The sequence below is a fragment of the Condylostylus longicornis genome, unplaced genomic scaffold, assembly GCF_029603195.1.
Source record: "Condylostylus longicornis isolate FDR11 unplaced genomic scaffold, ASM2960319v2 ptg000027l, whole genome shotgun sequence".
NCBI classification, from domain to species: Eukaryota; Metazoa; Arthropoda; class Insecta; order Diptera; family Dolichopodidae; genus Condylostylus; species Condylostylus longicornis.
This window is the reverse complement of record NW_026577996.1, coordinates 725657-750068: the sequence shown is the minus strand read 5'-3', so window position 1 is coordinate 750068 and position 24412 is coordinate 725657. Positions and strand designations below refer to the sequence as shown.

Genomic DNA, 24412 nt, shown 5'->3' with positions numbered 1-24412 from the left:
CTGTTAATCTGTTTCTAGTCTTTGAATGTACATGATTCAAAACGGAAAAAAGACTTTCGCAAGAGTAAGTGGAAGAGAAAATCGTTAACAACGAGATTGCTAATTTTTTGACAGAATAAAAGGTATCTGGCATACTATTCCAAGCTTCTAAAATTTTACTTTCCATGAAACATTCTGATTCCACATTTTGGGATCGATGGCTTTCTAAATCTTCAACAAGCTTCCGCATATTCACAAATTTATTTATGTTTGGTTTTGAATATTTGTCATTTCGCTATTAGGAAATTATCATTTTTAGGAAATTTTTCATTCAATCAATTTTTCAACGAGTTTTTAGATTTTTTATTAGAAAAAAAATCTATATAAAAATTTGTCGAGGCACAACTATAACGTGCCATCAAATTTTTTTTCCGTGCCAAGTTTGGCACGCGTGCCCTTTAATTGCCATCCATGGTATAAATACCATTATCAAATTATTGAAATTGTCCAATACACAATTACATTTATTTTAATGTGTGAAAACAAAATTACTACATAATATTTATATAAATATATATACATATTATAATATTAGCTACAATATAATATATATTATATTACTTTTATACTAAGCTTTGCTTTTGATATCTTGTAAAATTTTTTTAAACCACATGTTTCTCATTTCGTTACCTTTTCCATTAGCTTCATAATAATATGGTAATTTTTCCAAATTCTTTTTCCAAGTATTTATTTTTGGGTATTTTTCAGGTGACGCAGGACAATTAAATTCCATTGATGTTATACTGGAAATAAAACAAAAATCTGCTACAGTTAAAGTTTCGCCAACGATATATGTGTTTGTTTCCAAAAATTTTTCAACAAAGTCATACGCCTCATAAACTTGATCAATGTAAACTTGTGGAATAATATCAGTATGTTCCACATAAATTTTTCTCTGTAAAAGAATAAAAAGTAAAATTAATTAGCTACAATGTGTATCAACTACAAAACAAAAATCATACTTACAGCTACTTGCAACAATCTTGGAAATAATACGCCAGAATCAAAATGCAATCTTTGATCAATTAATGCTCTCTTATATGGATCTTTCGGATACAAACTATCATCTTTAGCATATTTGGTTATTAAATATGTGCTAATTGCATGACTATCCCAAATATACTTTTCATTTTCGTCTTCCAACAGTGGAACTGAATGTTGAGGATTTTTCTTGAGAAATTCCTCACTTAAATGTTCTTTTTTTAATAGATCAACTTCAAGATATTGAAAATCCAAACCGATAGCGTGAGCGGTTAAGAGTGTAGTACGCACAGGTGGACTTGCAAGAATACCATATAAAATCGGTTTTTGCATTTTATTAGAATGTTATTTTTATTATCTTAACTCTGCAACGAATGGAAAAAAACTGAAATAAAATTTATAAATTTCAGTCAAAAGAGAATCTAAGCAAAAAAAACTTTTTATCTGCAAAAAGCTTTTTTCAACTTCAATATTTGTGATATCCCTAGAAAAAGAATAATATTTTGTTATACATTTTTTTGTCCGACCTACAAATTGCGTTACCGTATTATTTAGCTATTGGCAACTTAAACTTATGAATTAAAAACTTTACATACAAATCAATAGCTGTTTAGGGTTACTTTTCTTCATAAACAATAGTATAAATAAACAGGAACTCGTTCTTTTTAAAAATAAAAGATTTAAATTAAAGAATTACCGCTCCAAAAAAGTTAACCGAACGCATTGCAAACAGTAAAAGGGGTACATACATGTTATGAAACTAAATTTCGTAAATTGAATTATCAGTGGATACGCACTTTTCCAAGAAAGGGTAGCATAAATGAATTTTTTTTAGAAAGTCGTCGATCTGCCGGGTGTCGGTCTGTTGGTGGACGCGAGTATTTGAAGTACAGCTAAGTCGATTTTGATAAAAATTTGATTAACTGACGGATTGACTAAGTGACAGAGTTTCTTGAAATTTAGTATTTGAGTTCTGTTTGCTACCAAAACTAACTGCCAATTTTTCAGCGAATTGAGATGTCATATATAGTGAACCTCTTCTAAGAGCCAAATTAACATTTCTTGTAGTATGTTAACTGGATGCTTACTAGAGTCCTTAAAATTTGAAAAAAGTATTTAAAGGACATTTCTTGTGAAACACTTTCTCTAAATTAAATCAGATTTTTTGCTCTTCTAATAAAATAATAAATATACTTGTTTCAATTTTTTGTTAACAGATTAGCACTGATTCCATAATATAATAATATAATAGTTAAATTTAATTATTCATTTAGTACTTTTTTCAAAATAAAGAAAATTATTTATTTTGTGCTTTCAATTCAGCCATTACTTGTTTCGCAAAAATAATCAAAGCCTGCGCGCCTTCACCGTTGTTTTCACAATAATTCGGTAAAGTTTCCATACGTTTGACCCATTTTATTAATTGAGGATGATTTTCTTCTGATAAAGGAATCAAACCTTTTACCGATGAAACCGTTGAAATCAATGAAAAATCAGCAATTGTCATAGAATTCCCAACCATATATTCGTTATCACCTAAAAATTTCTCCAAAAAATCATATGCCTCAATTATATCGTTAACCAATTGCGGTGGAATATCTGATCTTTCCTTTCTCAGGACAACAATTAACTTTAAATCATTGAAAAAATTTCGCACATTTTAATACAAAAAAAATTTAAATATTCTTTATACTTACAAGACTTTCTCTTAATTTTGGAAATAGAACACCACATTCAAAATGTAATCTTTGATCGACAATAGCGCGCTGATATAAATCTTTTGGATATAGTGAATCGTCTTTGGCATATTTTCCAACTAAATATGCAATGATTGCATGACTGTCCCAGATATATTTTCCATCATCTTCTAGCATTGGGAATGTATGTTGAGGATTTTTCTTCACATATTCGGGACTTAAGTGGTCTCCATTTATAACATTTAATTCACGGAACTCGTAATCCAATTGGATTGCCGCAGCTGTGAGAAAACATGCTCGTACTGGTGGGCTCATTTTATTTCCATAAATAATTAGTTTACCCATTTTTTTATATTAAATATGAATTAATAATATTATTACTGTAAAAATGATGCTATTATAATGAGAATATTTTCTATAAAGCGGTTTTAATTCAACTAAATTGAATAACAAATTTTGAATTACAATTAGTGTATAAATATGTATAAGATACTATTATATTTAAAGCTTTTTTCAAAACTCGCTTTGTTAGGGTGATTGTGCAGAATTTTGTTACATAACAAACTGATACTTTTATATATCAAAAATATTTTCAGAACAAAAAACAAAAAATATCAAAGCTATGGAAGCAGCGCGGGTTTTATTATTGCGTAAAAATTTTTAACATTGAGTTTGACTTTTTTTAATCTGCTGTCACAGAATTTCAAAATAAGGAACACAATATAAAAGGAAATTGAAGAAAAAGTAGAAAACAATTTAAAATAAATGGATTTTATCTAACTGCACATTAGCCTTCCATGTTCCCAATTCTCTACAATTGGAATTTTACTGATGAATAAGTCTTTTTTAAAAAATCTTTATCTTTTTTAAAAATTTTTGGTAGACGTTTCACTAATAAACTATAATTTTTTTTATTATTTCAAATGTAAATAAATATGCACTTAATTTAATTAAATATGCATAAAGAGTATGCAAAGTTTATTTATTTATCAGAAGTTAATTAATTTTTTAATATTTGAGTATTGATGATCAATAAGCAAACAAAATATTTATCACTATGAGTTATCACTTATCATAAAAATTTAATGGTCTTATATATATCTGAACATTGTTGGTTAGACGTATTAAATTTTTTAATAAGTCTAACCAACAATGACTTATTAAAAAATTTAAACATAATAAAATTATTAAGTCTGATAACATATCTGAGTAATTTAAATTTCAAAATAATAATAATTTGTAGGAGATGGTAGAGCTGACCATTTTATAAAAATTTCGTGGAAAGCTTGAAAGTTTAGTTTTTTTATTAATTTACTATAAAAATTTTATAGTAACTTTATTTCTCGTCGTTATAAGCAAAAATAAAATAAAATTACATACATAAGTAATTTATAATAAACAAAGTTTTATATTAATGTTTTTAAAAACTTAGGCATCAATTTGAGAATGAAAATAAACTTTATTTATATTTATAAAAATCTTCAATTACAGGGCTATCAACACAGAAAAGTTTTATAAGCCCAATTTACAATATTCGGAACTATTATCAAGATCATATATATGTACATATACATTAACAAAATACTTCAATTAGGATATTTACAATATTTATATAACCACACTAAACTCACCTAATCTTATCGTTTAAAACAATCCATTACTGATGATAAATTAAGTACACCTTAATTGATATTTCGTTATCAACAAAATAATAATAGTAATTGTTTGGTAAATATAATTTGTAATTGAAATATAAATTTGCCAGAATGAATATTGAAGGAAAATTAAATTTATAATTATTGTCGGAAAAAAAATCAATAAAACCATTAGAGTTAGGATTTAATTATAACGTTAAGATTTACTTCGCCAATTATTGCAATACATATTTCAAATATTTTATATAGCAATCTAATTCTAAAATTCGAATATTTTTGTTGCAAATAAAGTTATAAATATACATATACATAAGTATGTATTTGTTTAAAACGAAGGAATCTTAGATTCATAAAATTTTTAATCAGCAAAATTGTTCTATTTATTTAATAAGTCAATTTGACGTTAGATCTGCCTTTTGGCAAACAACCAAGAACTATAGGTATCTACTAAAAGAGTTGTTAAAACTAGAGTTGAAATATGCCTAAAATATAATGTTCAAAAATGTTAAAAATCATATATGAGTGAACCCAGAGAGTTGCTGTTATTCTCGAATTGTTCAATGAACAGAGATTACAAATTTTTCATAATATTTAACAAAAATGAATTTATAATTTGTGTATTAAAAATAATATTCGAACATTCAAATAGTTTGAAAAAGTAAACAAAATTTGTATTAAAGAGTTTGGCATTATTTACACTTTTTACATATTGTACGTTTCTATATTACGGAATTGAGCAATGAGTTTTGTGAACAAAGTATATTTACCATTTCGATAAAATATAAACAATTCCGCCTTTAATAAAAAAAAAGTGAATTGAAATTTTATATATATGCTTTTATATTATGCTCCTTATTTTTGGTAATTTAAATTTTATAAATTTAAATCTTGGACTTTTCCATAACACCTTTGACAAAGTTTATTAAGCCTTGAGCGCCGATTCCATTTGTTTCATTATAATATGGCAAAGATTCCATACGTTTAATCCAAGCTATTAGCTTTGGATTACTTTCCTCTGATAATGGTATTAAACCTTTTATTGTGGATATTGTAGAAATCAAAGATAAATCAGCAATAGTCAACGAATCGCCGGTCATAAAATCATTGTCATCCAAAAATTTTTCAAGAAATTCATACGCTAATTTTATATCCTCAATTATTAACAAAGGAATGTCTGATACTTCTTTTTTCAAGCATATCCGGAACTGTTTTTTATTTAAAAAAAAGATTTTCATATTAATAGATTTTTGATCCTTACAAAAGGCTTTTATATCACATACTTACAATACATTCTCTTAATTTTGGAAAAACCACTCCAGAATCAAAATGAAGTCTCTGATCAACTATAGCTCTTTTATACAAGTCTTTTGGATAAAGAGCATCATCATTACCATACTTTCCAACTAGGTAAGCAATAATAGCATGACTATCCCAAATAAAATTTCCATGGTCTTCTAAAGTTGGTATTGTATGTTGAGGATTTTTTTTCAAGTATTCAGGACTAAGATTCTCTTTAGCCATAACATTCACTTGACGAAACTCAATATCCAAGTTAAGAGTAGCCGCTGTTAAAAGACATGCGCGAACCGGTGGACTAAAATTTGTACCGTACAAAACTGGTTTACTCATAATTACTATATTTATATAGTAATAATTGAAAAATCAACAAATTTAAAATTAGGTAATTTCTTACTTAATGTAGCAATAATACTAAACTTTTTTTAAACTACTCCAAATTTTTATTGTTTTATTTTTGTTGTTTTATTTTTGTAGGTATGTGAACGCAACTCGAATGTATAGAGTACTCGATATATACACTTTTAAAATATATTCAAATAATTTGATTATAAATTCGTTTCCAAAAACTAATTGTCATACGTAATCAATAATCATTAATATAATCAGCAAATATAAAACTTCATCCCGAACTTATGCAATTTTTTTTTTCAATCCAAAAAAGGTGAAGAAGAAAATATTAAGTTTTTAAAAACAAAAGTTACAATCAATTTTTATGATTCCACTAATTTTTTATTTCCTTCAAATATCTACAGTACATCTTGGTTATAGCGTAAACTTAGGAGATGAGAAAAAATGAACTACATAATCGATTTTCATTATAATAGGCATTAATAATTATCTGTATATAATAAATAATACATCTGTATAAAATATACAGATGAATTATTTATTATGAAAGTTTTATTACTGTTTATTTACTTTTCAATTCAAAATGAAAATTAAAATGACATTTAATGGTTTGACTAAAAAGACAATTTTTTTCGGTCGACAGTCAGTTCCCGCAAAATTATGACTCAGCCGGTTAAATTTAATGGGCTGAATGACATTTTTGTAAGAAGTGACCGTAAATCATTTTTTCAAACAAAAATTTTAGGTCAACAACTATTTCACCTACGCACATAAAAAACTAGATGTTGTTCAAGCTGAAGTATTCGTTGTGTTATAAGTAAAACCAATTTTATTTCCATGTGATAAGAGAAAGAGACGAGTATCGCTAAAGCAAAGACATTCAAGCAAGTTAAAGCAAGTTAAAACCGATTTCGTTATAAGCATTTGTCGTTCCATATGCTTTATATACATATCAACCAAACTTTGTTACAGTTTTTGCGTACTATAACCGTTCGTTATAATTGATTTTTACTGTATTTTAAAATTGTCTTTTATATTGCATTTTACAGACCAAAAAGATTAAATTTTTAACAAACAAATTAGAATTAGCAGATCAGGTCTTGATTGAAGATAATAAAACGGATGACAAAGGGATGACAACTATGAAAAATAATTGATTGGCAACTACGTGCATAATATGTATGTATAAATACATACAGCAGATTGGTTAACTGAATTCAGTAGAAAATTTCAAATTAAAATTTGGATTTCAATAATCTAAAATTAAATTTACATATGTAGATGTTAAATTGTAATAAACAATAATATTATCTTTTATGAAGTTCATGTAATTAATTATTAATAATAATAAAAAATAATTTTAAAAGCTTACGAAAACCAGTTTCAGACATTTCCTCGTTCTCACTCTTTTAATTGTTATTCATATACATATGTACATACTTTAAAAATTTAGTTATACGGTTACACTAAAAAAGTTATTTGTAAAAAAAACAATTTAGTTCTTATGCAGCGTCGTAACAAAAAAGTCAGTCATACTCCATAAATTGTTTAAATAAAAAAGTAAAAGTGCAACAAATATTTTCACAATGGAACGTTGGCATAATAAAGTAGCTATTGTAACAGGTGCAAGCGCTGGTATCGGTGTTGCTATTGTTAAAGATCTTATTAAATTTAACATAAAAGTTATTGGATTAGCAAGAAGAGTTCATAAAATTGAGGAAATTCGTAATGAAATCCCAGAAAATTTACATAAAAATAATTTATTTGCAAAAAAATGTGATGTTTCAAAAGAATCTGAAGTAATTCAAGTGTTCAATGAAATTATCAATGAACATGGTAGCATTGATATATTAATTAATAATGCTGGTTACATGGAATCTGGTGATCTATCTATGATGAACACACAATCTATACGTGATGTATTAAATACAAATGTAATGGGAATAGTTTATTGTACACAACAAGCATTTAAAAATATGAAAACAAGAAATTTCAACGGCCATGTTATTTTAATAAATAGTATTGCTGGTCACAGAATAACTGCACCTGTCGATAATTCACCATCAATTAACATATATTCGCCATCAAAGTACGCTGTAACTGCAATGACAGAAGTCTATAGACAAGAATTTTCGGATCTTGGAACAAAATGTAAAATAACTGTAAGAAAATTTTAATTAACTTTTCTTTTAATTTTTTTCATAAAAAATATGTAAATTTCTAAAATTTATTTAAATTATTTATTCACAGTTTTTTTAATAATTAAAATAATTTTCCTAATATTTTTACAAACTTATCTATATGCTTTTGATTAAATGGAAGTTCATATTCATGCTCGTATGCATGCAGTAAGCGATGCCAATGGCACGAAACCTGTAAATCCAGTTTAACTTTATGTGTTGTTTAGATGCGTAAGCAAATTTAATGGACAACGTAGTTAATTTTTAAATTTGAAGCAATTTTAATTTTCTTTCTTATGAAAATCCTTCCAAAAAACTAGATCAAGTATAGAATGCAAATAAGTTAAGCATGAATATTTTTTTTCTAAATTTCCCTAAGCTTATCCGCCTTTATAACAAGTTTTAAAAAAAATTCTTTTGACTTATTGAAATATAATACAGTTTCTTTTTAAATTTTATTTAAACAGAGTATAAGCCCAGGATTAACTAATACGGCTATGTTACCAGAGGAATGGAAAAAATTTGAAGATGTTGGGTATTTAAATCCTGAAGATATATCAAATTGTGTTATGTTTGCCTTAAGTACCCCATCACATGTACAAATATTTGAACTTACCGTATTGCCAGTAGGAAAAAGAATTTGATGGAAGAAAATTAATTTTTTTTAAATTATCATTATTATTAAATTTAAAAGCACTGTTATTAAATTTTAACGCAGTATTTGTCAAAGCGCAATATCAAAATTTTATGTATTGCAGTTTAAATTTCTTTTTGTCAAAAGTTACTGTTAAAATTATACCGTTGAATGGGAAATCATATTAAATTTGTAATATTTTGTCGGATTACTGCATTTTTTAATTTTCAATTTACATATTATGAAGATAAATACTCAAATTTTTCAATGCGTAATCTTTCATGTTTTTCAAGAAATAAAAATTAAGACTTTCATTTAAACGAACTCCATCGATTCCCTACCTAATATAACAAAATCAAATTAGTTAATATTTTATTAACCCCAATCAAAAAAATTAAGGTTTATTCAGACAGATTATCTAGTCTAATATAAAACCTTCATCTTAACCACTCAAATTTTAGCTATACTTACATATATATTAAATTTAAATAATTGTTTTTATTATATTATACAAATTTATGGAACTTTTTTTAAAAGATAAGTTATTTAATAAATACTTAAATAAATTGTATGATTTCGGTTTACAAAACACAAATTATTTCATCAATTCACACAATACTTTAATTGAGATAAGGTTTACGATTAAAAATACTTAATTGCTATTTGAGTATGTACATACATACATACATATGTTTCAAAAAAATTGTCCTCTACTCTTTTTAATTAATTCATCTTGGTATTAATTTCACACTAAATTCATCCTCATCGGGTCCAACATCTAATGTATCATCAACTAAAAATTGTTTTGGTGGCTGTTTTAGTTTTACTCGCACAGATTCTCTTAATTTATCCATTTGTGGTCTTGCCGATGTTAGAGATATTAAAACACAGCAAATAAGTATTATAGTGTTGAAGAATTTCATACTGCCGCAGTATTGGAAATTGAAGTATGAAGAAAGAAATGAATTTTTTTTTAAAAAAATAAGCTAATATAAAACTTCTCCTATTAAAACCAAAATCACGTCTGAATAGATATTTTGAACAATTTTAATCTTTATACTTGCATATTAAAATATATAACTACATACGTACAGTAATCTTAAATTATTGAAATTATATTGTTTAATACCTATCGGTACAATTGTATGTACATGCATATGTACATTATACACGTAATTTATAGTATATTAACCATTAATTTAGAGTAAATCAAATTTTTATAAGTAATTTTTCTTAAATAAACAAAACTGATAAGGTTTTAAATTCGTAGTAAATTCAATTAATACATACATATGTATAAGGATTTTAGGGGGTTTTACTAAAGAGACAGTAAAATAATCTAATATTAGTCATTTTATATGTAAGCAAATATTATTATTAAATACATAAATAAATATTATAACGAGTATACAAATGAATAAAATATACATATGTATATTTCATGAACATATAATTGAAAATTTTAACAACATATTGTATATTTATGTATAAACAAAGAATTTGCGAGCTAATATACATACTAAGTATGCACTATTAATAAGTAGCAACCTCAAATATAGGAATTAAAAGGATTCACAATACGCATAACTTTGCAAAATATAAATCATAAGAACAACCTCTATAAAAAGCAAAAAAAGTATAATACAAGTCTTAAGGTAAAAAACAAGAAACTACACGAAAACAACACGAAATTAAAAAAAACAGCGCGCGGTGTTCTTTCCGGATTCCCCTTTCCAATTTGAGTCATGTGGTGCTTAACAGTTTAGTGTAGCGGCATCTATGTTGCCACATCAAAAACTTTTCATTATTGTGCATAAAAAATAATTTTAGGTGTATGTATTTACTATTTTAAACAGCTGACATTTATAATATTACGAAAAAAGTAGAAAATGTTGTAAAAATTCAAAAATTACGTTGTTTTATTCAGCAAATGTATAAAAAGTTATTTTCCCGATTTAATTTTTTTTTTCATTTTCAATATTTGTATGTAAGTGTGTTGTAATGTAATAAAAAGTAATACGTATTACAAAAAAGTTTAATTACAAAGTTGTTTAATCTAAAAAATTATTTTTGATGTTGTATCCTAAGGTCAATCAATTTATAACAAATGATCATGCCGTGCGGTAATATTTCGCTACGCCGCATCAGCTATATAATCATTTTGATTACTGCATACCACATAGTTTATCGTTAATATTGTTATAATTATATTGATCACTAAAAAAGTTTTTATATACACCAAAGTATATCTACTAATAAGTAATTCGACTCGTTCCATTCCGTTAGTTTTCATTTGCATCTTGCTTCCAAATTCTTAAAATATTCCATTTTTTTTAGAAATAGATGGTAATAAGAGTTGTGTAGGCAAGAAAGAAACAAAATATTGTAAATAAACGAGTGCATCAAAAACATTGAAATAAAATAAAATTAAATTAAGTTAGGTAAAAATTTTGTTATTTTTATTTTGATAATAACAAAATTTATTTTTCATTTTATAAAATTTAGGTAAAAAATTCGAATGTATGAAAGCAAAAGAAATTGAAATTTCATGTATGAATGTACACATGCATGTACCTGGTACAGTAGATACACAGTATCAGGTAGTGACATAGAAGTAAAGTAATTTATAAAGAAAAAAAGGTGTATGCATACTGATCACTTTATGAAATATAATCATTGCCGATTCATAGGAAATATATTTTAAATTTATTAAGATTGAAATGAAAATAAAAAATTTAAAAATAATTTATTTATTTTATTTATTAATAATAATTATTAATTACAAATGCTTAACACTAAAAATTTAAAATATTTTCAAAAGTACATATTTACCTCTCCATATCTTAAAGCAACAAATGAAATTTTCGTGTCGACTTTTTTTCATCCCAAACACTTCAAATAATGTTTACCCATTTTTATAAAAAAAATATTTTTTTCACAACTATTTAAATTTTTTTTTTACTATTGTACGTCTTTTCAAAATTTATTTTTATTATTTGTAAAAATTATATTATATAAATTATAATAATTTTTTTAAACACTTTTTTTCTTCTTTGCTTTTATAATATAATACACATTTTTTGCCACCTTGTACTGGAATGAATTACAGAAATTATTGTGTCGCTTTTAAAATTCTTAATATTTTTCCCTATACTTTATATAGGAACAAATAATAAAGTGTCGCCTTTCAAAATTACATTATAAAAAAACAGGTTGACATCTATTGCGTACTCTTTCCCTCTCCCAAAAATTCTTATGTGTATAAAAATGAAAATAAGAAAGTATACTGCTTTACTCTTTTAACTAAGGGAATTTTTTGTATACAAATATTGGTGAGTGATTGCATTAGTGTGATGTCAACGGAGAGTCGAACTACTTGTTAGTAGATATACTTTGATTGGAACAAAGACCAGTTATTAAGTAACATTGATTGTAGTGGGCTCAGTAGATATATGTTTGTAAGTACTACTACGAGAAAATAAACAACTTACATATCTCAAGGGATATGGAATTTTATTCTTTAATTCTCTCCCAGTGTCCAGACCTTTATTTTTGCTATGTCAAGTTAAGAACATGCAGAAGTAGATAGGTTATCAGGTTACACAGGCTAAAAAATCAACACTACAGCAAAACTTATAAAAATCCTAAGTTCTTTTGAAACGAAAATTACCAGAAAACAATTCGAGCAAGTAGAAATACTACGAAGTTTTCGTAAAATCTTTGTTTCCACAAATTGTACTAACGATCTGTAAAAGATTATCCCATTTATGATTCGCTAAAATATTGTGCTCTTTATCATCGAAATTTAGTCATCGAAATCTCAACTATATTTATTTTGTTTATTCTAGTATTATGTATTTGTATACATACATACTTCATTTTTATTAAGAGATACACAAGTCCATAGGTATATAATACATATACATATGTATCTATCTACATATATAAGTATATTATACCTGTAAAACAGGTATAATATTATACAAATTAAGCCGTAAAAGTTGATGCAAAAGTGTTTCGCAATTGCTGAATAGTAAGAGAACAAAAAGATCAATATGTATGAGTATTGTAACATTTATAATAATGCATAAATTGTCTTTAAAAATTGCGGAATCTGAAGTACCGGGATAACTGGTAATGCTTCTGAAATTTGAGCATGATGACAAACAGCATTAAAATCAAATGATCTTAGATCTTATTCTGCTTGCGAGATTCAAACAGATGAGATGTATTTCGTATTGTTTCTCGCAAAAAAGTTTTTCTAGTAGAGTGGTTTAAGTAATAGCTACGTCGATTATTTTTAATATTTTAACAAGCGATACATAAAATGATAGTCTTCGCATAACAAGAAAAACAATCATGTCGCAGTTATAACGTTTGTATGTGCAAAACAAATTGTTTCTTTGATTAAGTGTCTTGCACCTTAATTATTTATTTAAATTTTACGTTTATAAAATTAAATTGTTTATTACAGCAATGCAGAATTAAAATATTATGTGCATATATATTGTATATTACATAAATATTAACATACATATACATATATTTATACATACTCATACAAATGATAAAATGATAAAATACTGACGTTGCAAATTTTGCCAGAAAAAAAAATGAAAAGTGCAAAAAAAAATTAGAAATTAAAATTTAACCTGTTATATTTTTAGATTTCACAAAACAAAACCCATCAGTAATGCATCAACAAAATCGTTCTTCAAATGGGAAAAAACATGTTATAATACCAACATCAAGTGCCAACAGTACGAGCCAGCCAATTAAAAATTGTGTCGGAGGCAAGAGCAATAAACCAGTAAATAACAGCTTAAATAGTAAACATAAATTAGGATCATCAAATAATAATTATCTTCATCACCCACATAATCAAAATGGTAATATAAACGGAAGTGGTTTTAATACTGGTAATAACATTAATAACAACACCTATAGCATAAATAACAATGGCGGGGCATTGGATTCATTACCTAAAGCGTTTGTGACTTCAATGAAAACTTTATTTGATATATTAGACGATCATCAAACTGGTTATGTTAAACTTGAAGACATAGAAAGAGGTTGGCAAGATGACGGTTCAAAAGGTTTACCCCACGGAGTTATTGATTCTTTAAGAAAAGTTACACCTTTAAATGGTTTATTAAGCTTTGAAAGATTCTGTGCTGGTTTGAAAATTTGTTTACTTCGAAATCAAGCGACAACAAATATTAATAGTCATTCAGCAAAAAATAATATTAGCGATCATAGTAATAATCGAAGACTGTCAAGTGACAATATTTTGGTTAATAACAGTATTAGTAAAAAGAGTAGTAAAGAATACTCCCCGAACTCATCACCAAAAGTATCATCAATAAGGCCTCCTTCAGCTCCACTTCTAGATATTGAAAATCCTGTTCCTAATAATCAATGGAATAGTAACACGGCTACAGTCAGACCAATGCCTGGTCAAAGAGCCTTAAGCTTACCACAATTAAGTCCTGGAGATAGTGATGATCTGGAAGTTTTACCACCACTAGATTCCGTTGATCCTTTAATGTCGATACATCCACAATCAATCATTCAAGACTTATATGGTGGGGCTCCACCAAAACCACCGCGGACTGGTCTATTATCAACACATAATTCCAACGGATTAAGTACTGGGTAAACTGTAAACAAAAATTGCATATATTAAAGATCTTTCACATAAAATTCTTATTAGATTAATATCTCTATAGAATCGCAAATCCTGGATCCAATGTTATAAATTTGGCTTCAACCACAACGAAAGCATGTGGAACTATTGGAATTGATAAAGCTGAAATACGTAGTGCTTTGCAAAATTGGCAAATGGGCATCTTAATGAGTGAAATGGAATCGAAAGATAAATGGCGCCATGATCTTAACACAAACAATCACTTTCCAAGAGGAACAGCCGATGGAGGCTCTACAGAAATGTCAAATAACATAGGGTTGATTAGGATAGGTCCTCAGTCATTGCCGTCAGTTGAAGTATCACCAAATCAAATATATCAAAAGAAAACTAATTCGAAAAGACGCGAACCAAGACGTCATACTTTGCAAAACGGAATTGATTATAATTTACTTAAACGACTTAAACAGTATGAAGAAGAAAGAGATCTGCTTTACCAAGGTTTTACAGCCATAGAAAAAGCTCGAGAATGGTATTTACAACAAATAGGAAACGTACAAGAAAAAATAAGATATTTAGGAAGAATGGGTTCACATGTGGTAAGAATTGTAACGTAAAATTGCAAAGCAATACATAATACTTACTGCTAACGAAAACGCAAATCTTAAAAAAATATTTTAGGAACAGTGGTCTGAAGTCCACCAAGAGCGCTTAGATTTTCAGAAAGCAAGAGTACAAGAAATTAACCGGCATCTGTCAACTTTGGCAGATACATGGGAAAGAGGAGGTTTTCCAATGCACATGAATTTGGCTGTTTCTAATGGAAGCACTACAAGAGCGACAAGAGGTGTATTAGTTCGATCAATAGAGAAGGATTAACGCTGCTCTAGCTTCATTTCAGAATATTTAGAAACAAAGATTGTGAACCAGGAACAATTATGTATCTTAGTTTGTTATACAAAAACATGGATTTCTTTTTAGTTTTTTCGCAAAGTATCTATTCCGAACTTATGTCATTTCGCCGTGCTAAATAATACGTCTGCGTTATACATTATGAAATATATTAATGGAATATTTCGGGTGCGATCTAGCAAAAATTAATCACCTTTTATTGGCCATATATGTATATTTTTAGAAATAAATTTTTATTTTTAAATAATCAAAATGTTTAAGCTTTTTAAAGTTAAAAATTTTTTCTAAAGGAGAATTCATAACATTTGATTGCAATAGAGATAATCGACAGTTCAGAAATTAAAGTTTTAACTAAAATCTTCACACCCACAAATCTGTAAAAACTAAACGTATAATTATCTATTTGATGTAATGATTTTAATATCAGACGCTTCTGTTACATACATTATGTCTAATCTAAATACGTAATACATATGCTCATTTTTCTAACTTAAGTAATTCTCCCAGGTAGAAGTAAATAATTCGAAATGTCTATATCATTTAACATATGGAGATAGGTGCATAGAGCCAAATTTACGATAGATAACGTGACAAATGAAAGTAAAGTTTTATTTAAAAGGTATTACACAAAAACTTATATAAATATACACAATCGTTATTTATATACATACATTTAATTTTACATAAAAAAAATGAACAAAAAATTTTAAATCTTCCAATTTTTCTTTATTGCAGCTAAAAAAAAAAAACAAACAAATTATCTATAAAGGATTCGGATATCCTCTCATATATTTATTAAGTTGTCTGTAATTTAAATTTCTTCCAGGAACAATAATCCCAAGATTTTCTTGTTGTTTAGCTTGGAAATTTTTGTCCATATGAAATTTAAAGCATTTCTGGAAATTTGAGATTTCTTTTTGACAATATTTTTCTGCAAATTCATTATCCTTCATACAAGCGAAAAGAATAGCCATCTCTTGCAAACACTCAACCTCTAAAAATAGTTTTTATTAATAATATCTTAGATTTAACTCTTATTTTTAAAATTTGTGTGTCAACTACGAAAGCAGCAACTACATAAGAAGTATAAAATAGTTATAAATGTGTAGTGCAAAAAATAAAAGATTTTCCTAAACGATAAAAAAATAAAAATTGTCATAAAAGAAAAATCAAAGAATTTTGTGATATTTGCTTAATAATGCAGTCTTATCCCCTGTTCCTGACTAGAATCTGAAGAATAGATATTATAGGACAGTGGAAATCAACAGATTAATTTATATTTTTTTAAAAATTTGAATGAATTTAAAATTTCATGAATTTAAAATTGAATCCAGATGATTGTTAAGATAAATATTGAGATTCAATATGATAATGTTCAAAAGATAATGTACAATTTGCTTTAGTTGAATACCTAATTTTTTTTTAATTTGAAATCAAATACTACATATATTGAAAAATGTAATTAGTAAAAGAAGTTAATGTTTTAATTCAAGTTTCATATTTTTACCTGATATTGAATCAGCCTTTCCACTAACTCTGTTCTTTAACCTTAAAAGTAAAATGTACTTTCATTTATATATTCACTTACATATATTTAAAATTGTTCATTATTAAATTATATAAAAGTTTAAACATATGTACCTCAAAGGCAAAATTTCTTGGAAGGGTACTTTTTTTACATCTTGGGGCCACCTGCCGTTGCTTCTCATTAAAATTTCAGTTGGAACTCTCATTTCTACTTTATTTCAATTATCTTTTTCAAAAGATTTTGATATTATGTACCTATATTTTATAAAAAAATACTCAACAATAATAAATAATAGCAAATGTCAAATTACTAACAGATGACATTTAATATTACAAATATTTCATAAGGTCCAACATTTGTTAACTTGACATTTTCCTTAATATATTTTCTGTTGATAAATTTTGGTCAACTACAAATAAATTCATAGATCTTTTTCCAAAAATTCTAATATGAAATAACAGATCGAATTTCAAATCAATTCCAAAATATTTTTTCTATAATAAAATGATGTTTACCAAAAATTTTTTCTTTAAAAAATACAATTACATGAACTTAAAACTTTTACATTCTCTTTAATTTTAATGCATTTTTTTTTCTCCTCTAAAAAGTTTATTCAAATTCAAGGTTCAAGCTACTGTTATATAGTATTACTATTATATAATACACTACTACAATAACATTTTAATTAAAATATAATAAAAAAAATAAATCATTAAGAGAAAATTTCGGTTTGAAATGGCTCAGCTTTAAATCGATGAAACAATTAATACGTTTGTAGAGGAAAAATAGAAAAATTTTATTAATTTTTTTGCTAATGTGTTATTCTTTTAAAAAATTTTTGCAGAAAAGTTGTCATGGCATGGATTGTCAAAACTATATGAATTCTTCAAGTATAAATATTTTTCTACTGAATTCATTGAGAGTATCATTGAAGAAAAAAGGAAAAGTACTTTCTGTTGTCATTCTGTTAATGTTTTGTCTATGGTTTCAATGCAACCAAAATAATAATTTATTGTCAAATGTCAAATTCCAATCTATCCTCCAACTTTTATTTTATTAGGCACAAGCGTTCATAAGTAAAACTTTTTGGACGAATTCTTGGTTTTACTTGGTTATTATATTTTTCATAAAAAAATTAAATTTCTTTATAGAAGATATGGAGGTCGGCACTTGCAACACATACGAAGATGTGGAAGATGGAGAGGTTCATATATTTATATTCGAGTTAAAAAATTTTCTAATGTGCAAGTTTTTATAGATATCAGATAGCAGCGATGATTACACTCCTTTGCAAAGACCACAATTAAAAAAGCCATCTATAAAAATTGAATCAATGGCCACTGAAATGACATCCATTAATGAGGACACCGAAAGAGAGAGAGACATGCGTGATCCAGATGACAGTGCCTCTGAGTTTGATCAAAGCACAGATTCATCATCTGATTCTGATGATTGTATGAAAACCACAATAAAAGATGATAATGATATCAATAAAAACGTTAAAAAGGAGAAAAGAAAACGCACAGTTCTTATACGAGTTAAACCAACTGAAGAACTTTTAAACAGAAAATCCAAATTTAAAAAATATGATATATGGGCACAAAGTTTACAAGAGGATTCCCTTATGGAAAATATGAGAGGAATCGATGTAGCAAAAAATAGAAGTGATCGAAATGTTGAAAATTACGACTTCGCATTAAAATATCGTTTAAATGGAGAAAATACTTTGAAAAGGCGTTTATCAACCTCAGATGATATGTCAGAAGGAAGCAATAGCCGACAATACTATCAAAATAGTAAACGAACTAAATCATCTGGAAGAAGATCACGACAAGAAAAAAGACAGAAAAAAAAATCGTCTCAAGAACGCAAAAAAAGCACAAGTAGCTGTGATAGTAATCAAAATGCAGGTCGAGCAATATTTGACTTGAATATACAAGCAGATAGTTCAAATGAAGAAATTGCTAGAGAAATAGCAAATAAATTATATGAGGAAAAAGATGATCTTTTATGTATATTTTCAAAATTTAAATATATAGTTCTTAAATTTAAATTCCTTTATTTTAGTAAGGGTAGTTCAAGTATTAGGTAAAGATTTACCAATTCAAATATTCAAGGAAACTCAAAAAATTGAAAAAGAAGGTGGACTAATGATTATTGTAAGTATTTTAAAATAAGTTCAAAATCTACAAATTATAATTTAAAATTTTAGAACGGCAAACGCCGAAGAACGCCTGGTGGAGTTTTTTTGTATTTACTGAAGCATAATGGATTAATTTCTCCAGACGACAGAAGAGAAATATTTGTAGAAGAACGTAAAACGGCTAACCGTAAACACAAATCGATGCAAGCTATCAAAAGAGATAAAAAAGTAGAAGAATTGAAAAAGCGTTTAAGTGAAAGGGAAAGGGAATTTAATTCTACATCAAAAAATAAGGAAGCTCCTTCACGATCCCTTTTGAAGCCAGAAAGTATTTCGTGTAAGTTTAATAAATAAAATAAATTTATTGGAATTCATAGTTCTTACTTATTCAATCATCGTAGTATCGAATCCACCACCTTCACCTGTAACAAATGGATATCAGGAATTGAGTCCAGAATATAAACCTCCAACAATAATAAATCATGTAGTAGATACACATATAGAAAAACTTCTATTAGCTAAAAGTGCAGGCGAAAATTTGGAAGATAATTTAACAACATATGATGATGATTTCCTAGACATGCATTGCGATGACATGGAATTGATGTAGTTGATTTGAAATTTAGAAAATGCGGTTCAAAAAATTATTTAATGATAATAGGGAGAATATTTTTAAAATTTTGAATTATTTTTATTATATGAAAAATAAAAGTGGAACTTATATTTTGAAAAGAAAAACTGGTAATAACTCACTAACGTTTTTAGTCATGGTTTTTAATGTTGATTGTTGATTAATGGCTGGTACATCCATGCATCGTGTGTATATACCTATGTAATATTTAGTTCAGGTTAAGATGCTAGTCGGTAATATTGAAATATCGTAGATTTTTTCCAATATAACGGCATAGAATTTTTTGAAATTCTAATGGAATATCGCATTGATCATAATCAGTGAAGTGAATGACATTTTTGACAAATATAATTTTTTGGTACATACAAAATTGGTGATTGGCCTAAATTTGAGAAGAATGAGTTACAGCAAAAAAACTGTGTGCGACAAATTAGGCAAATTATTAAAAATGAGTAATTTTGAGGTTATAACTTTTGCAACAAAATACATAACTGATTTCTTATTACAGCAAGGTTTAGGATTTGGCTACCTGGTGCACATCATAATACAATTACAATTTTCAACTCAAAATGATAATTATTACAATTTTTTCAAAAACCCATTTCTCCTTCATATTTTTAAGAGTAAAAGCACTTTGATTTAACATTTTGTCATCAATCTATAAATATAAAAGTAATAAGAACACAGCAAGAAATGCGACTTTCAGTTTTGCAATTATTGCTTGATTGTAACATCTTTGGACGCACATCTAACAACTTAACTATTACGTCAATTCAAATCGATTGCGTTAACTAAAAATTGCAATCAGTTTATAAAAAATTACAAACATTTTGATTGCTTAACTGGATGTGCGCGTATTTGAATACAAAACTATGGAATTCAAATAAGCAAACAAACATTCGCAAAAATATAAATTGTCTGCTAGTGCCCTAAAAACCAATTTGCAAAAAGTTAAATGGCGACAATTAACTTTTTGTTAAAGTTTTGAGTTAAAAGAACCGAACAGCTGATTTTAATTTTTACTATAATTTTCATAGCAAATTAATTTTCGTTGAATCTTAGATTTTGTCCCATATATTTTGTCATTGTGTTGTAGAAGTGCAAAGTTAAGCTCCGATAAAACAATACATAAACTTAACCTAAACAGTGGGCACCCACAATTTACACAGCCATAGTTTTACATTTTGCCAAAATATTTAATGTATATAAATTATTATATTATTTCAAATAACATATGTATATATCCAAAAATTTCATTTGTTCATTCGTTTTGGAATTGTTTTTTTTTTATTTTCTTTTTCAAATTTATCCATTTATACGTGTTTTTTAATCAAATCTTTCACAATGACTCTTCATGTACAAATGTCACTTCAACGAGAACAGTTTTGAATGGACCTATAGCGTAGGAAAGTTGTGAATGAATGTACGTATAAATATAGAAGAGTTTAAATGTATGTATCAAAAACTTTATTCACAGTACATATAAATACAAGATGTCATTCTCGCAAATTTTAGTTTGATGGGTGAATTGTTGAAAAAACATTTAATTTTGGAAAGTTTTTAAATTTTCGTTTTCGGAAATTCGTATAGTAGTTGTTTATTGTAAATTTCTATTAGAAATTAAAACAGAACAAAATCAAACTTTTAAATTAAAAACCAATAAGGCAAATAAAGCCTCAATATAAAAAACGACATGGAAAAGAAAATGTTATCTCGTTTTCATCCATACCATGGAGCAAACATTATTTTGTTTGAGGAAAATACAGGTAATCTACAAAATCAATTCTTCAATTTAGTTTGATCTTTAAGTAATATATTTTAAACATTGTTTTAATTAGTTGCTTTTCGAAAAGCAAGTTTTGCTAACGCTCTTACATTCAGCGAAAAACCCTTGCTGCCAGGAGAAATTTTTCTTCTTGAGATTGAAAAAAATGAAAGGGGTTGGTCTGGTCATATGAGATTGGGGTTAACGCAATTAGATCCTCAAACAGTAGCTTCTTCTGAAGAGGGCTTACCACAATTTGCTTTACCGGATTTGGCTAACATGGGTACAAGCTGGGTATATCCCATATCAAAATTTACTGAAAGTCGACCTAACACAAACAACTTGCATGGCAGTAATATAAATAATTCTAGTAATAATTGTAATGGTGGTAATACAACGGGAGTTTATAAAAGTGGTAATAAAAAGATTATATTGAAAACGGTATGACATTGAAATAAGACTGATTTTGTTTTGTAGTAGATATTTTAGGTGATGGCATCAATATTAAAACTGCTCGGGGACCTGTTCCTCGAAGTGTACTTAGACCAATCGCACAAGACGGTAATGGAGCCGACATATTATTAACTGACAAAGGCTCACGAATTGGTGTAGTTTTTGTACCTACACCTCACCAAAATGACTTAGCTGAAATGCACTTTATCATAAATGGAGAAGACCAAGGACCATGCACTATGGATATTCCATACAAAAATGGTGCCTTACATGCTGTTGTAGACGTATATGGAACAACCAAACAAGTAAAAATTATTCAAATATATGGAAGTAAGTAGTTTTTTATACTGTATATATATATGTATATGATGTTATATATTTCTTTTCATTTTTAAAGTTGCATCATTGCAAAATGCTTGTCGTGATGCAATTCTTGCACGAGTTAAAAGAACTGACATATCAAGGCTGCCATTACCAAAACGTCTAAAAGACTATCTATCCCGGCATTATGACAATTAAATTAATATAAAATTTAAAATTAAGCAAATTAAAAACTATTTAAAAATAGAATAAAATATAAAAAAATTTAATTTTAAGCTATATTTATTCTGAATCATAAAGAGTAAAAATGTAAAATACGTAAGTTTAAAAAAGAAATTTCAATGAAAAAAATAAGATTTCCATTTGGAATCTTTATTAGAAAAATTCTTATTTAAATCTTTTTTTTTCGACACAAGTTAAAAGGGGTATTTAATAAACTGATATATAAAAGAATATGGAATATAATTAAATTTTAAAGTTAAAACTGCATTTATTTTATGTATATATATAACTAAACAGAAATCTATCTTTTGTATTATGCTCGCTCTTTAGTATGTATAAATTTTTTTTAAAAATTTGAAATAATTTAAGAAATTCAAGTTATCGTTTTGAAAACGATGAAAATAAATGCCGATAGCCAACTGAAACAAAAATATTTAAGAATTTAAACAATTTTTTTGTTTTGAATTATTATATAAATACTATTTACTTTTTCAAGATAGTTAGTAAATAGTTACATAAATTTTACAACTTGAAGAAACTGGCGAAGGCAACATTTTTACATTGTTAAAAAAATATGAATTTTCTCCAGCATAAAAACAAAACTCTACTATATAAATGTGTTCCTATGTAAAAACATAATTTTTGGTTTTAGTTTTTAATTCCATATTCTATTTAGCTTTCTTACTTTTCGTTTTTTAAGATATTGTCTAACATTCCTTTTGATGTTGACATCAAAAATTGATTTACACAATTATACCAAATTTTTAGAATTTTTTTATACTTGTATGTATTTTTTGTGAACTTAAAAATTTAACAAAATTCTTGTCTTAAGTTTTCGATAACTAAAAATGTATAAAATTTGTAGATTGTGTTTTTATATAGATGTATGTTTTACCTATCAAAGTATGATATTAAAAATTACATATGTATATCTAAAAATTGTTTTAATTTATTTTAATAAGGAAATGTGTAATAATAAATAATCTTGATAAATATCATCCGTCCTAAATTTCCATCAAGTATTTAAATTATAATTGACTAAACCTACGTTGACTATGTTTTATAAATTTTAATATAAACATAATATGTAGTTTGATTGATTTTAGACATGGTGGGAATAATTTTTTTTAGAATACCACTGGCCAGATTATTTTTCGAGACTAAAGTCACACAAATAAATATGTACATTATACAGCCCACTTCTGCGGGTTATATCCTTAATGCGAAAAGAAACAGCATGGTACCTTTTTAAAAACTTATGTTTTTAATTTTTTAATACTAAAAAATTATGGGAAGATTTACATTATTAGAAAAACTTAAGCATTAAAATTTGTAAACGAATTTTAAAATTAAAACCGAAAGCGAAAGAGGTGTTAAAAATAAGGATAATTCAAAGTGTGTTAATTAAAAATGCATTATTTTAAATACAATATGATTAAACTTTATATTTATATATATATATTATATACATTTGTTTCATGTTGTTTATGTTTTTATTATGTAGTTCATTAAGGCATACAAATATTTTCACTTATGAAAATAACATAAATTTAGTAATACAGACAAAATGATTCTTAATATTTTTAAATCTTTAGACGAGACAAAGTAAAGTAAAATACATCAATAATATTATTATTATTTATTATTCTGATTTTATACTTATTAATAAAATATTTCTAATAAACTTTTGATTAAATTTTGATTATTTGCTGTTTATTTTAATATATTTAATATACATATTTAATGTTAGATTGTAGGATAATTATTGAAGTTTGTTTTTAATAACGTTGTGAAGGAAATATTTGTAAATAATTACAAATCCAAATAATTAAATATTATTAATTAGGATCTTCATATTGATATTTTTAATTTTTACATCTTGTAAAATTCGTTGTTCTCTCATTTTCCACAAATTTCTAATAAAAGCACCCATACACACAAACATTTATGTAGATTTTTT

The 24412-nt window shown here is 26.5% G+C and overlaps 6 protein-coding genes and 1 pseudogene across 8 annotated transcripts; 4 read left to right on the top strand and 3 right to left on the bottom strand.

Moving 5' to 3' along the window:
• Positions 1–474: 474 nt before the first annotated feature.
• LOC129607470 (uncharacterized) lies at positions 475–3149 on the bottom strand. The gene is made up of 4 exons (XM_055518498.1): positions 2718–3149; positions 2333–2650; positions 1006–1365; positions 475–934 (listed from the first exon to the last, which is right to left on the bottom strand). The coding sequence occupies exons 1-4, from the start codon at positions 3060–3062 to the stop codon at positions 608–610; spliced, it is 1350 nt and encodes a 449-aa protein (XP_055374473.1). The 5' UTR covers positions 3063–3149; the 3' UTR covers positions 475–607.
• Positions 3150–5253: 2104 nt separating this feature from the next.
• Positions 5254–6001, bottom strand: LOC129607469 (glutathione S-transferase 1-like; annotated as a pseudogene).
• A 1504-nt stretch (positions 6002–7505) lies between these two features.
• Positions 7506–9029, top strand: LOC129607427 (farnesol dehydrogenase-like). The gene is made up of 2 exons (XM_055518450.1): positions 7506–8181; positions 8667–9029. Exons 1-2 carry the CDS (start codon positions 7606–7608, stop codon positions 8841–8843), a joined length of 753 nt encoding a protein of 250 aa, XP_055374425.1. The 5' UTR covers positions 7506–7605; the 3' UTR covers positions 8844–9029.
• Positions 9030–13014: 3985 nt separating this feature from the next.
• Positions 13015–15636, top strand: LOC129607355 (transcription factor mef2A). Of its 2 annotated transcripts, none has more exons than XM_055518312.1 (4): positions 13015–13212; positions 13501–14488; positions 14563–15076; positions 15159–15636. In XM_055518312.1, exons 2-4 carry the CDS (start codon positions 13527–13529, stop codon positions 15354–15356), a joined length of 1674 nt encoding a protein of 557 aa, XP_055374287.1. In that variant the 5' UTR covers positions 13015–13212; positions 13501–13526; the 3' UTR covers positions 15357–15636. The 2 variants fall into 2 exon arrangements, with proteins under 2 accessions (XP_055374287.1, XP_055374288.1); XM_055518313.1 differs by lacking the exon at positions 13015–13212 and having other exon boundaries at positions 13582–13722; positions 13781–14488.
• Positions 15637–16075: 439 nt separating this feature from the next.
• Positions 16076–17228, bottom strand: LOC129607527 (coiled-coil-helix-coiled-coil-helix domain-containing protein 1). The gene is made up of 3 exons (XM_055518559.1): positions 17031–17228; positions 16897–16937; positions 16076–16383 (listed from the first exon to the last, which is right to left on the bottom strand). Exons 1-3 carry the CDS (start codon positions 17120–17122, stop codon positions 16151–16153), a joined length of 366 nt encoding a protein of 121 aa, XP_055374534.1. The 5' UTR covers positions 17123–17228; the 3' UTR covers positions 16076–16150.
• Positions 17229–17961: 733 nt separating this feature from the next.
• On the top strand, positions 17962–19791 carry LOC129607423 (phosphorylated adapter RNA export protein). Its single transcript, XM_055518446.1, has 5 exons — positions 17962–18121; positions 18176–18929; positions 18985–19076; positions 19130–19397; positions 19462–19791. The coding sequence occupies exons 1-5, from the start codon at positions 18074–18076 to the stop codon at positions 19668–19670; spliced, it is 1371 nt and encodes a 456-aa protein (XP_055374421.1). The 5' UTR covers positions 17962–18073; the 3' UTR covers positions 19671–19791.
• Positions 19792–21195: 1404 nt separating this feature from the next.
• LOC129607426 (neuralized-like protein 2) lies at positions 21196–23266 on the top strand. 2 transcript variants are annotated; one of them, XM_055518449.1, is made up of 4 exons: positions 21196–21457; positions 21530–21871; positions 21937–22239; positions 22307–23266. In XM_055518449.1, exons 1-4 carry the CDS (start codon positions 21385–21387, stop codon positions 22426–22428), a joined length of 840 nt encoding a protein of 279 aa, XP_055374424.1. In that variant the 5' UTR covers positions 21196–21384; the 3' UTR covers positions 22429–23266. The 2 variants fall into 2 exon arrangements, with proteins under 2 accessions (XP_055374424.1, XP_055374423.1); XM_055518448.1 differs by having other exon boundaries at positions 21934–22239.
• Positions 23267–24412: the final 1146 nt, after the last annotated feature.